Genomic DNA, 12,997 nt, shown 5'->3' on the forward strand with positions numbered 1-12,997 from the left:
CACTGGTTAGTTGAAGTAATATGTACATGTAGGTAGAGTTATTAAAGTGACTATGCATAGATGATAACAACAGAGAGTAGAAGAGGGGGAGAGCGGTGGGGGGGGTAATGCAAATAATCTGGGTAGCCATTTGATTAGATGTTCAGGAGTCTTATGGCTTGGGGGGGGGTAGAAGCTGTTTAGAAGGCTCTTGGACTTGGAGCACTTGTCACTTGGTGCTCTGGTACCGCTTGCCTTACGGTAGCAGAGAGAACAGTCTATGACTTGGGTGGCTGGAGTCTTTGACAATTGTTAGGGCCTTCCTCTGACACCGCCTGGTATAGAGGTCCTGGATGGCAGGAAGCTTGGCCCTAGTGACATATTGGGCCGTTCGCACTACCCTCTGTAGTGCCTTGCGGTCAGAGGCCGAGCAGTTACCATACCAGGCAGTGATGCAACCAGTCAGGATGCTCTCGATGGTGCAGCTGTAGAACCTTTTGAGGATCTGAGGACCCATGCCCAATCTGAGTGGGAATTGGTTTTGTCATGCCCTCTTCACGACTGTCTTGGTGTGCTTGGACCATGTTAGTTTGTTGGTGATGTGGACACCAAGGAACTTGAAGCTCTCAACTTGCTTCACTGCAGCCCTGTCAATGGAAATGGGGGCGTGCTCGGTCCTCTTTTTCCTGTAGTCCACAGTCATTCTGTCATGCAGGTGAACGAGGACCCAAACGCGACTTAACAGAAACAGAGTTTATTAATGTTCAAAACGGAATAACAGAAATCCTCTAGATTGTAGAGGGGAAAACAACTGGAGAAGCGGCCACAGACTGCAGGTCGCTTCGGGTAGGCGCAGGCCGTAGTCGACTGAGACACCTGCTCACACGCAGCGTCTGATGAAGGCACAAAACACGACAGGACAGGGTAATACACAATCACGGCAAAAAACACGACAGGACAGGGCGAAACGCAATCACAGCATGGTGAATACAATGCAAGGAACTGACGGCACAGGAACGGAACACAAAGGAATAAATAGGGACTCTAATCAGGGGAAAGGATCGGGAACAGGTGTGGGAAGACTAAATGATGATTAGGGGAATAGGAACAGCTGGGAGCAGGAACGGAACGATAGAGAGAAGAGAGAGCGAGAGAGTGAGAGAGGGAGGGGGAGAGAGAGGGCTAGAAGGAGGGAAAGAACCAAATAAGACCAGCAGAGGGAAACGAATAGAATGGGAAGCACAGGGACAAGACAAGATAATAAATGACAAACATGACAGTACCCCCCCACTCACCGAGCGCCTCCTGGCGCTCTCGAGGAGGAACACTGGCGGCAACGGAGGAAATCATAGATCAAACGGTCCAGCACGTCCCGAGAAAGAACCCAACTCCTCTCCTCAGGACCGTAACGAAAAACGATAAAAAGGGAAACTAGGGTACTACTCTAAAAAAAAAAAATGAGAACTAGGGACAGACTGAGACACAGCAAGGGCAGGGACAATAACAGGAGAGATGCGATGGCAGGGAACAGACTGAGACCCAGCAAGACCAGGAGCAGAAGCAGAAAAAAATTACCAGACTTCTTCTGCGCGCAGTCTGAACACGCAGCCACGAAACGGCGCGTGTCACGCTCCTGAGTCGGCCACCAAAAGCGCTGGCGAATAGACGCAAGAGTGCCTCGAACACCGGGATGACCAGCTAACTTGGCAGAGTGAGCCCACTGAAGAACAGCCAGACGAGTGGAAACAGGAACGAAAAGGAGGTTACTAGGACAAGCGCGCGGCGACGCAGTGTGCGTGAGTGCTTGCTTAACCTGTCTTTCAATTCCCCAGACTGTCAACCCGACAACACGCCCATAAGGAAGAATCCCTCGGGATCAGTAGAAGCCACAGAAGAACTAAACAGACGGGATAAGGCATCAGGCTTGGTGTTCTTGCTACCCGGACGGTAAGAAATCACAAACTCGAAACGAGCGAAAAACAACGCCCAACGAGCTTGACGGGCATTAAGTCGTTTGGCAGAACGGATGTACTCAAGGTTCTTATGGTCTGTCCAAACGACAAAAGGAACGGTCGCCCCCTCCAACCACTGTCGCCATTCGCCTAGGGCTAAGCGGATGGCGAGCAGTTCACGGTTACCCACATCATAGTTGCGCTCAGATGGCGACAGGCGATGAGAAAAATAAGCGCACGGATGAACCTTATCGTCAGACTGGAAGCGCTGGGACAGAATGGCTCCCACGCCTACCTCTGAAGCGTCAACCTCGACAATGAATTGTCTAGTGACGTCAGGAGTAACGAGGATAGGAGCGGACGTAAAACGTTCTTTTAGAAGATCAAAAGCTCCTGGGCGGAACCGGACCACTTAAAACACGTCTTGACAGAAGTAAGAGCTGTGAGAGGGGCAGCAACTTGACCGAAATTACGAATGAAACGCCGATAGAAATTAGCGAAACCTAAAAAAGCGCTGCAACTCGACACGTGACCTTGGAACGGGCCAATCACTGACAGCTTGGACCTTAGCGGAATCCATCTGAATGCCTTCAGCGGAAATAACGGAACCGAGAAAAGTAACGGAGGAGACATGAAAAGAGCACTTCTCAGCCTTTACGTAGAGACAATTCTCTAAAAGGCGCTGTAGAACACGTCGAACGTGCTGAACATGAATCTCGAGTGACGGAGAAAAAATCAGGATATCGTCAAGATAGACAAAAACAAAAATGTTCAGCATGTCTCTCAGAACATCATTAACTAATGCCTGAAAAACAGCTGGCGCATTGGCGAGACCGAACGGCAGAACCCGGTACTCAAAATGCCCTAACGGAGTGTTAAACGCCGTTTTCCACTCGTCCCCCTCTCTGATGCGCACGAGATGGTAAGCGTTACGAAGGTCCAACTTAGTAAAGCACCTGGCTCCCTGCAGAATCTCGAAGGCTGATGACATAAGGGGAAGCGGATAACGATTCTTAACCGTTATGTCATTCAGCCCTCGATAATCCACGCAGGGCGCAGAGTACCGTCCTTCTTCTTAACAAAAAGAACCCCGCCCCGGCCGGAGAAGAAGAAGGCACTATGGTACCGGCGTCAAGAGACACAGACAAATAATCCTCGAGAGCCTTACGTTCGGGAGCCGACAGAGAGTATAGTCTACCTCGAGGAGGCGTGGTCCCTGGAAGGAGATCAATACTACAATCATACGACCGGTGAGGAGGAAGGGAGTTGGCTCGGGACCGACTGAAGACCGTGCGCAGATCATGATATTCCTCCGGCACTCCTGTCAAATCGCCAGGTTCCTCCTGAGAAGTAGGGAGAGAAGAAACGGGAGGGATGGCAGACATTAAACACTTCACATGACAAGAAACGTTCCAGGATAGGATAGAATTACTAGACCAATTAATAGAAGGATTATGACATACTAGCCAGGGATGACCCAAAACAACAGGTGTAAACGGTGAACGGAAAATCAAAAGAAATAGTCTCACTGTGGTTACCAGATACTGTGAGAGTTAAAGGTAGTGTCTCAAATTTGATGCTGGGAAGATGACTACCATCTAAGGCAAACATGGGCGTAGGCTTGTCTAACGGTCTGAAAGGAATGTTATGTTTCCGAACCCATGCTTCGTCCATGAAACAACCCTCAGCCCCAGAGTCAATCAAGGCACTGCATGTAGCACCCGAACCGGTCCAGCGTAGATGGACCGACATAGTAGTACAAGATCTAGATGAAGGGACCTGAGTAGTAGCGCTCACCAGTAGCCCTCCGCTTACTGATGGGCTCTGGCCTCTTACTGGACATGAATTAACAAAATGTCCAGCAACTCCGCAATAGAGGCACAGGCGGTTGGTGATCCTCCGTTCCCTCTCCTTAGTCGAGATGCGAATCCCTCCCAGCTGCATGGGCTCAGTCTCAAAGCCAGAGGAGGGAGATGGTTGCGATGCGGAGCAGGGAAACACCGTTGATGCGAGCTCTCTTCCACGAGCCCGGTGACGAAGATCTACCCGTCGTTCTATGCGGATGGCGAGAGCAATCAAAGAGTCCACATCTGAAGGAACCTCCCGGGAGAGAATCTCATCCTTAACCACTGCGTGGAGTCCCTCCAGAAAACGAGCGAGCAGCGCCGGCTCGTTCCACTCACTAGAGGCAGCAAGAGTGCGAAACTCAATGGAATAATCCGTTATGGACCGTTCACCTTGGCATAAGGAAGCCAGGGCCCTAGAAGCCTCCCCACCAAAAACTGAACGGTCAAAAACCCGAATCATCTCCTCTTTAAAGTTCTGGAATCTGTTAGAGCAATCAGCCCTTGCCTCCCAGATAGCTGTGCCCCATTCTCGAGCCCGGCCAGTAAGGAGTGAAATGACGTAAGCAACCCGAGCTCTCTCTCTAGAGTATGTGTGGGGTTGGAGAGAGAACACAATCTCACACTGCGTGAGAAAGGAGCGGCACTCAGTGGGCTGCCCGGAGTAGCAAGGTGGGTTATTAACCCTGGGTTCTGGAGGCTCGGCAGGCCAGGAAGTAACAGGTGGCACGAGACGTAGACTCTGGAACTGTCCAGAGAGGTCGGAAACCTGAGCGGCCAGGTTCTCCACGGCATGGCGAGCAGCAGACAATTCCTGCTCGTGTCTGCCGAGCATGGCTCCTTGGATCTTGACGGCAGTGTAAACAGCGTCTGAAGTCGCTGGGTCCATTCCTTGGTCAGTTCCTTCTGTCATGCAGGTGAACGAGGACCCAAACGCGACTTAACAGAAACAGAGTTTATTAATGTTCAAAACGGAATAACAGAAATCCTCTAGATTGTAGAGGGGAAAACAACTGGAGAAGCGGCCACAGACTGCAGGTCGCTTCGGGTAGGCGCAGGCCGTAGTCGACTGAGACACCTGCTCACACGCAGCGTCTGATGAAGGCACAAAACACGACAGGACAGGGTAATACACAATCACGGCAAAAACACGACAGGACAGGGCGAAACGCAATCACAGCATGGTGAATACAATGCAAGGAACTGACGGCACAGGAACGGAACACAAAGGAATAAATAGGGACTCTAATCAGGGGAAAGGATCGGGAACAGGTGTGGGAAGACTAAATGATGATTAGGGGAATAGGAACAGCTGGGAGCAGGAACGGAACGATAGAGAGAAGAGAGAGCGAGAGAGTGAGAGAGGGAGGGGGAGAGAGAGGGCTAGAAGGAGGGAAAGAACCAAATAAGGCCAGCAGAGGGAAACGAATAGAATGGGAAGCACAGGGACAAGACAAGATAATAAATGACAAACATGACACATTCCTTTGTCTTGATCTTCGTGTTCTTTGTTTAGTGTGTTTCAATTTTCCCAAAAGTGGTTAGATTCTATGGTTTCTTCAATTAGATTGAGCTGATTTCTGATGTGCTGTTCCTTCTTCTTCCATAGTGTTTTAGTGATTCACCACAGTGAAGGCGTAGGCTCAGGTTTTCTGGGTCTCTATGTTTTTTACTGGATAGGATTCTCGATTTCTTTCTTAGGTTTTTGCAATTTTTTGATAGGGAAATTGAGAAGTCAAATACTGTATATGTATATTCTAGCATCTTGTCCTGACAAAATATCCCGTTTACTACGGGAACGTCCAAAAATGAAAATACTGCCCCGTAGTCACAAAAGGCTAACAAGGGTTGAATTTGTTGTGGCCTAATTGTTTTTTTGTAGGTTTCCACATTACTTTCCATCCATCAATAGTGTTTCTTAATATTATTAAGTTCCTTTGGTTTTGATGTCTCGTGATTGAGTATTGCTCTGTTCAAGTAGACTGTGATTTTACTGTGATCTGACAGGGGTGTCAGTGGGCTGACTGTGAACGCTCTGAGAGAATTTGGATGACATCAATGATAAAGTATTCTACAGTACTACTGCAAACAGATGAGCAATAATTGTACGTACCGTAGGTGTACCTACCCACTGAGTCCCCTCGAAGCCTACCATTAACAACATACATACCCAGCGTGCGACAGAACTGCAGGAGTTGTGACACGTTTTTGTTGGTTATTTTGTCGTAGTTGTGTCTAGGGTGGCATATGGGGGAGGGAACCCTGTCACCTTCAGGTAGGTGTTTGTCCCCTTGTTTGCTGAGGGTGTCAAGTGTTTGTCCAGTTTTGGCGTTTACAGTGTATTCTGAAAGTATTCAGACCATTTGACTGTTTCCGCATTTTGTTATGATGCAACATTATTCAAAAATTGCTTAAATCATTTTTTTCCTCATTAATTTTCACACAATATCCCATAATGATAAAGCAAAAACAGGTTTTTAGAATTTCTGCAAATTTATGAAAATAAAAAACTGAAATATCACATTTACTTAAGTATTCAGACCCTTTGCTCAGTACTTTGTGGAAGCACCTTTGGCATAGGTCTGATCTGAGGGGTTCTAAATGGGGTGTGGGCATGGTTGGTTTTGGGGGTTATTGATTGGTCTGTCTGTCTGTCTGTCTGTCTGTCTGTCTGTCTGTCTGTCTGTCTGTCTGTCTGTCTGTCTGTCTGTCTGTCTGTCTGTCTGTCTGTCTGTCTGTCTGTCTGTCTGTCTGTCTGTCTGTCTGTCTGTCTGTCTGTCTGTCTGTCTGTCTGTCTGTCTGTCTGTCTGTCTGTCTGTCTGTCTGTCTGTCTGTCTGTCTGTCTGACTCTCTCTTTTGCTCTCTCTTTGACTCTATCTCGCTCTCTCTCTCTGACTCTCGTTCTCTCTGATTCTTTCTCACTCTCTCACTCTCTCTCTTTCTTTCTGTCTATTTTGCTCTCTCTCTCTCTCTCTCTTTCTATTTTCTCTCTCTCTCTCTCTCTCTCTCTCTCTCTCTCTCTCTCTCTCTCTCTCTCTCTCTCTCTCTCTCTCTCTCTCTCTCTCTCTCTCTCTTTTAAATCCACTTCCTCTCTACCCTTCATCTCTATTTTCCCATCGTCCTTCTCCCTTTCTCGAAAGTGCCTCCTTTCTGTTTTGTTACCTTTCTACACAATTACTGGCCCACTTTCTTACTCTTAACCATCTTCCCCATCCATTTGTGCAAACCTGCGCACACACACACACACACACAAGCTTGCAGATGTACACACACACATTCTCTCACTATTTCTCAGTTAGTCCCAGAGAAAAGGCTGTTTGTAAATGTGTGTGTGTGTGTGTGTGTGTGTGTGTGTGTGTGTGTGTGTGTGTGTGTGTGTGTGTGTGTGTGTGTGTGTGTGTGTGTGTGTGTGTGTGTGTGTGTGTGTGTGTGTGTGTGTGTGTGTGTGTGTGTGTGTGTGTGTGTGTGTGTGTGTGGTGGCTAAGGTCTAAGGAGCTGTGTTATGATGGACTGCTGTTCGAGATTGCCTGAGGAGCAGTTCCGAAGTCTTTCTGGGAAACTGCTATAATGTGCTGCACATTGTATGGGAGGGAGGGAGGGAGGGAGGGAGGGAGGGAGGGAGGGAGGGAGGTGAAAGCATATGTAAGTGGATAGAGATTTACACACACACACACAGACTTTCATCACACACTTACAGCCCACCTGAAGTGAAGTGTATGATTGCTATTTTTTCCACTGAAAGATCCTTGTCAGTCAGAAACACTCTTTATTGATGCCATATGAGCATTTTAACAGGCCTGAAATCAGTTGTTATAGAGAGGGAACGTACGGATTGGACAGCTAGTGGGATTTGAAACGGAACTGGGCTTTGAAGGGACTTTAGAAAGTGCTTACTTTGACCTCAGACATGGTTGTGTATTTTGTATAGCTCAGCACTGGTTTATTGCCATTGGTTTACTGTGTGTGTGGTTCTGAGTTTACAGCATTGTTGCAGTGAGCTATAGCTTTACTATCAGCCTGGGTGGCAAGGGGAGATTGCTGCTCATTTTCATTGCCTTGTTAAAGACGCAGTGTGTACCAAATGGCACCCTATTCACAATATAGTGCACTACATTGGACCAGGACCTGTTGGACTCTGGTCAAATGTAGTGCGCTGTATAAGGAATAGGGTACTATTTGGCAGGCACACACAGGGCATTTGTGAGTTCCTGTTCACAGGAAATCACTCTCTGCATTCGTTCTCTCTCACAGTGCCTTCAGCACCAAGCACTCAAATGTCAAAGAAATGAAAGAAGTGTGAGAATATGCAGCAGTGTATTTACTCAAAGCATGGAGGAGAACTATATTCCTGTTGAAGATCACAAGACGGATGATGAGGATGATGATGATTTTTTAATGATGCCATTGGTATAATTTTATAGAATTGAATATTGCTGATCTGCTCTGAAAGATAGTGCTGACAACAATGATGATGCAGATTTAATTTATAATAAAAAATAAATATTATGTTACCTTTATTTAATTAGGCAAGTAAGTTATGAACAAATTCTTATTTACAACGACGGCCAAACCCAGACGATGCTGGGCCAATTGTACTCCGCAGTATGGACTCCCAATCACTGCCAGATGTAATACAGTCTGGATTCGACCAGGGACTGTAATGACGCCTCTTGCACTGAGATGCAGTGCCTTAGACCGCTGCGCCCCTCGTGAGCAATGATGTGTGAAGATGCTGTGAAGATGCTGAAGGAAACAGGTTCAAAAGTATCTATATCCACTGTAAGACGAGTCCTATATCGACATAACCTGAAAGGCCGCTCAGCAAGGACAAAGCCACTTCTCCAAAACCGCCATAAAAAAGCCAGACTACGGTTTGCAACTGCACATGGGGACAAAGATCATACTTTTTGGAGAAATGTCCTCTGGTCTGATGAAACAAAAATGGAACTGTTTGGCCATATTGACCATCGTTATGTTTGGAGGAAAAAGGGGGATGCTTGCAAGCCGAAGAACACCATCCCAACCATGAAGAATGGGGGTGCAGCATCATGTTGTGGAGGTGCTTTGCTTCAGGAGGGACTGGTGCACTTCACAAAATAGATGGCATCATGAGGAGGAAAAATATGTGAATATATTGAAGCAACATCTCAAGACATCAGTCAGGAATTTAAAGGTTGGTCGCAAATGGGTCTTCCAAATGGACAATGACCCTTAGCATACTTCCAAAGTTGTGGCAAAATGGCTTAAGGACAACATAGTCAAGGTATTGGAGTGGCCATCACAAAGCCCTTACCTCAATGCCATAGAAAATTTGTGAGCTTCCCCCGAAGTTGGTTCCTCTCCTTGTTCGGGCGACGTTCGGCGATCGACGTCATCGGTCTTCTAGCCATCGCCGATCCACTTTTCATTTTCCATTTGTTTTGTCTTGTCTTCCCACACCTGGTTTCAACTCCATTAATTACATGTTGTGTATTTAACCCTCTGTTCCCCACATGTCCTTGTCAGGTATTATTTATTGTAAGTGCTTGTGCATGTTGTGTCTGGGGTTTTTGTCCAATTGTATATATTGTTTTTTTGTTCAAGGTGATTTTTATCATTAAACTGATCCGTTGTAACACAGTCTTTGCTCTCCTGCGCCTGACTTCTCTACCGCCAGTACGCACACCATATGAGCAGAACTGAAAAAGTGTGTGCGAGCAAGGAGGTCTACAAACCTGACTCAGTTCCACCAGCTCTGTCAGGAGGACTGGGCCAAAATTCACCCAACTTATTGTGGGACGCTTGTGGAGGCAATCCGAAACGTTAGACCCAAGTTAAACAATTTAAAGGCAATTCTACCAAATACTAATTGAGTGTATGTAAACTTCTGACCCACTGGGAATGTGATGAAAGAACTTAAAGCTAAAATAAGTCATTATATATAATATTATTCTGACATTTCACATTCTTAAAGTGGCTATCCTAACTGACCTAAAACAGGGAATTTTTACTAGGATTAAATCTCAGGAATTGTGAAAAACTGAGTTTAAATGTATTTGGCTAAGGTGTATGTAAACTTCCGACTTCAACTGTAGTTGGCCTGAACAGCACCAGCATTCTCATTAACATTGTACTTGCTATGACTGTAATATGTTGTTGTTAATCTACCTTGGTTGAATGCACTGACAGCCTTGAGCCTTCTTGGGTATGAATCTACAAGCTTGGCACACCTGCATTTGGGGAGTTTCTACCATTCTTCTCTGCAGATCCTCTCAAGCTCTGTCAGGTTGTAACAAAAGCTGAAATATATCACTCTACTATTATTCTGACATTTCACATTCTTAAAATAAAGTGGCTATCCTAACTGACCTAAAACAGGGAATTTTTACTAGGATTAAATGTCAGGAATTGTGAAAAACTGAGTTTAAATGTATTTGTGTCATGTTTTGTCATTGATTATCATGTCTTGTCTCTGTGCTTTCCTTCTATTCGTTTCCCTCTGCTGGTCTTATTAGGTTCTTTCCCTCTTTCTATTCCTCTCTCTCCCCCTCCCTCTCTCCCTCCCTCTCTCGCTCTCTCTCTCTATCGTTCCGTTCCTGCTCCCAGCTGTTCCTCATTCTCCTAACTACCTCATTTACTCTTTTCACACCTGTCCCCTATTTTGCCCTCTGATTAGAGTCCCTATTTCTCCCTCTGTTTTCCGCTTCTGTCCTTGTCGGATCCTTGCTTGATGTTCGCTGTGCTGTGTCCTTGTTCCGCCCTGTCGTGTTTTACCTTCTTCAGATGCTGCGTGTGAGCAGGTGTCAATGTCAGCTACGGCCGGTGCCTTCCCGAAGCGACCTGCAGTCTGTGGTCGCGTCTCCAGTCATTCCTCTCTACTGACGAGTGGATTTCAGTTTTTCTGTTTTTGCATTAGGATTATCGCTTTTGTTTAAGACGTGAATAAAGACTCTGTTTCCGTTAAGTCGCTTTTGGGTCCTCATTCACCAGCATAACAATTTGGCTAAGGTGTATATAAACTTCTGACTTCAACTGTGCTTGAGTTACACTTTACGCAGGCATTTACACAGGCAGGACAATTCTGATATTTTTTTCATTAATTGGTCTTGGGACCAATCAGATCAGCTCTTAAAAAGATCTGATGTGATTTGTCAAAAGACCAACTGGTGGAAAAAATATCAGAATTGGGCTGCCTGTGTTATGCTTTTACACAAAGTACAGGAGGACATTGTCATATCCATAGAACAGGACTCCTTCAATAGATAAGCCATCTCAGGCTCCTAAACTGAGTTAGATGATGGTTTGATGATAACAGGTGATGTCAGATGGTGGTAATGCCAAGTATTAGTGATGCCAGATGATGGTGATGCCAGGTAGTGGTGATGCCAGGTGATAGTGATGCCAGGAAATGGTGATGCCAGATGATGGTGATGCCAGATGGTGGTGATGCCCGGTAGTGGTGATGGCAGGTAATGGTGATGCCAGATGATGGTGATGCCAGATGGTGGTGATGCCCGGTAGTGGTGATGGCAGGTAATGGTGATGCCAGGTAATGGTGATGCCAGGTGATGGTGATGCCAGTAAATGGGGATGCCAGATGATGGAGATGCCAGTTATGAGTCATGCCAGATAGTGATGATGCCAGGCCAGGGTGATGCCAGGCGATGGTGATGCCAGGCGATGGTAATGCCAGGTGAATGCCAGATCCTCACTACTACCTCCCTACCATTTCCATAATGCAGTCATGCAGGTCACATTGATCAAGAAGCAGCCGGTTCTGAAATGCATCTTTTAAGTCCAAAAATGTGTCAGTCAGCTGAGGAGGAGGAGGATGATAATGACGATGAAGACTCTTGCCACTTGCTCCCCTCTGTACCTCATCTGCTATCACTGTAATAGAACCACACCTGTCATTCATTCCCCACCCAGGTATCAGTAGTCCACCTGTTGAAGACAGTGCGTCTGCTCCGGCTGCTGCGTCTGCTCCAGAAGATGGACCGGTACTCCCAGCACAGCACTGTGGTGCTCACCCTGCTCATGTCCATGTTCGCCCTGTTGGCCCACTGGATGGCCTGCATCTGGTACGTCATCGGCAAGAAGGAGATGGAGGCCAACGCCTACTCCTGGGACATCGGTGAGTGGTGGGAGCGACTATTTCTGTCTGATCAGGGATTTGGGGCATCACATCAGCGAGCAGCTTGTTCTGACTTGGAGAGGGGGGGGGGTTCAGAGATGGGGAAAGTAGAGGTCAGGAAGAGAGGTGGGAGGGTGAGGGGTGAGCATCTGAGGGGTGAACATGTCAGAGAATGGATCAGGGTTAAGGTGGGCATCGCATCGGTAAGTGGCTAGTTCTGTCTGGAGGGGTTCAGGGATGGGATCAGGCACCTGGCCAGAGACCATGGACATCAATGAATGAGCCGGACATCGGTGAGCAGCTAGTTCTGTCTTAGAGCTCTGGGGTGGAGCTGACATTTGGTGAGTGGGTGTTTTTGGTTGGTAGTGTCAGCTGGTTTTCGCAGCATATCATGGCTTATGTGTGTTTGTTTTTGGCTAGCCTTTATTAGCTTTCCAGCAAGCATCTCTCTCTGCAGTTTTAATGGCTGTGTTGATTATTTTATTGATTTGAGTGATTTCTAGCGAGACCTTTGTTACATATGCTATAACATATTCATGCATGGGGAATTGAATGTGACTGGGGGAAAACTTGTCCTGTTTTTATTTGTTTCTGGGGTTATGATTGACAGAGTAGCATAGTCCCACAGTAATGACTAGTCATCGGCCCAAACTTCCCCTGAACTAACTCCAGATCCAACACATAATGAGGCCTCTAGGGCTGATCCTCGGTGAGTATCGATGAGCCAGGTGCTGTTCTCAATTACCTCTACCTGACGTCTCCAAACTGATTCTGGGTCAGTATTGATGGGGCCATGAGAAGCTGATGCTTTTTTCCCCAATTAACTCAGCCTCAGTGTCATAAAATGATCTGAGGTCAGTATATCAGGGCTACCGGATTAATGTGCTCTATCCCAATTACGATATTCTAATGCTGATCCCACGTCAGTGTCAGGAGCTCTGTGAGAGAGGTATATCCAATTACCATTCTTCAGTGTCTGGTGGAGGTCTCAGGGGCCTGATGACTATCTCAACACTCACGTCACAGATAGAACCTGACCTAGGATCAGTTTTGGTTCTCAGGTACTTGCTATGGATTGGATTGCTATGGGATAGATTGGGACCAGAAAT

The 12,997-nt window shown here is 46.7% G+C and overlaps 1 protein-coding gene across 1 annotated transcript in view; it reads left to right on the forward strand.

Moving 5' to 3' along the window:
• The window catches only part of LOC124043220 (potassium voltage-gated channel subfamily H member 8-like), a 167,278-nt gene that overhangs the window by 87,975 nt on the left and 66,306 nt on the right, over positions 1–12,997 (forward strand). The window contains exon 7 of the mRNA XM_046361549.1: positions 11,684–11,888. Coding sequence (XP_046217505.1) covers positions 11,684–11,888 — 205 coding nt within the window. The remainder of the gene's footprint in view (positions 1–11,683; positions 11,889–12,997) is intronic.

This window comes from Oncorhynchus gorbuscha, linkage group LG09 (genome assembly GCF_021184085.1).
Source record: "Oncorhynchus gorbuscha isolate QuinsamMale2020 ecotype Even-year linkage group LG09, OgorEven_v1.0, whole genome shotgun sequence".
Classification (NCBI taxonomy): Eukaryota; Metazoa; Chordata; class Actinopteri; order Salmoniformes; family Salmonidae; genus Oncorhynchus; species Oncorhynchus gorbuscha.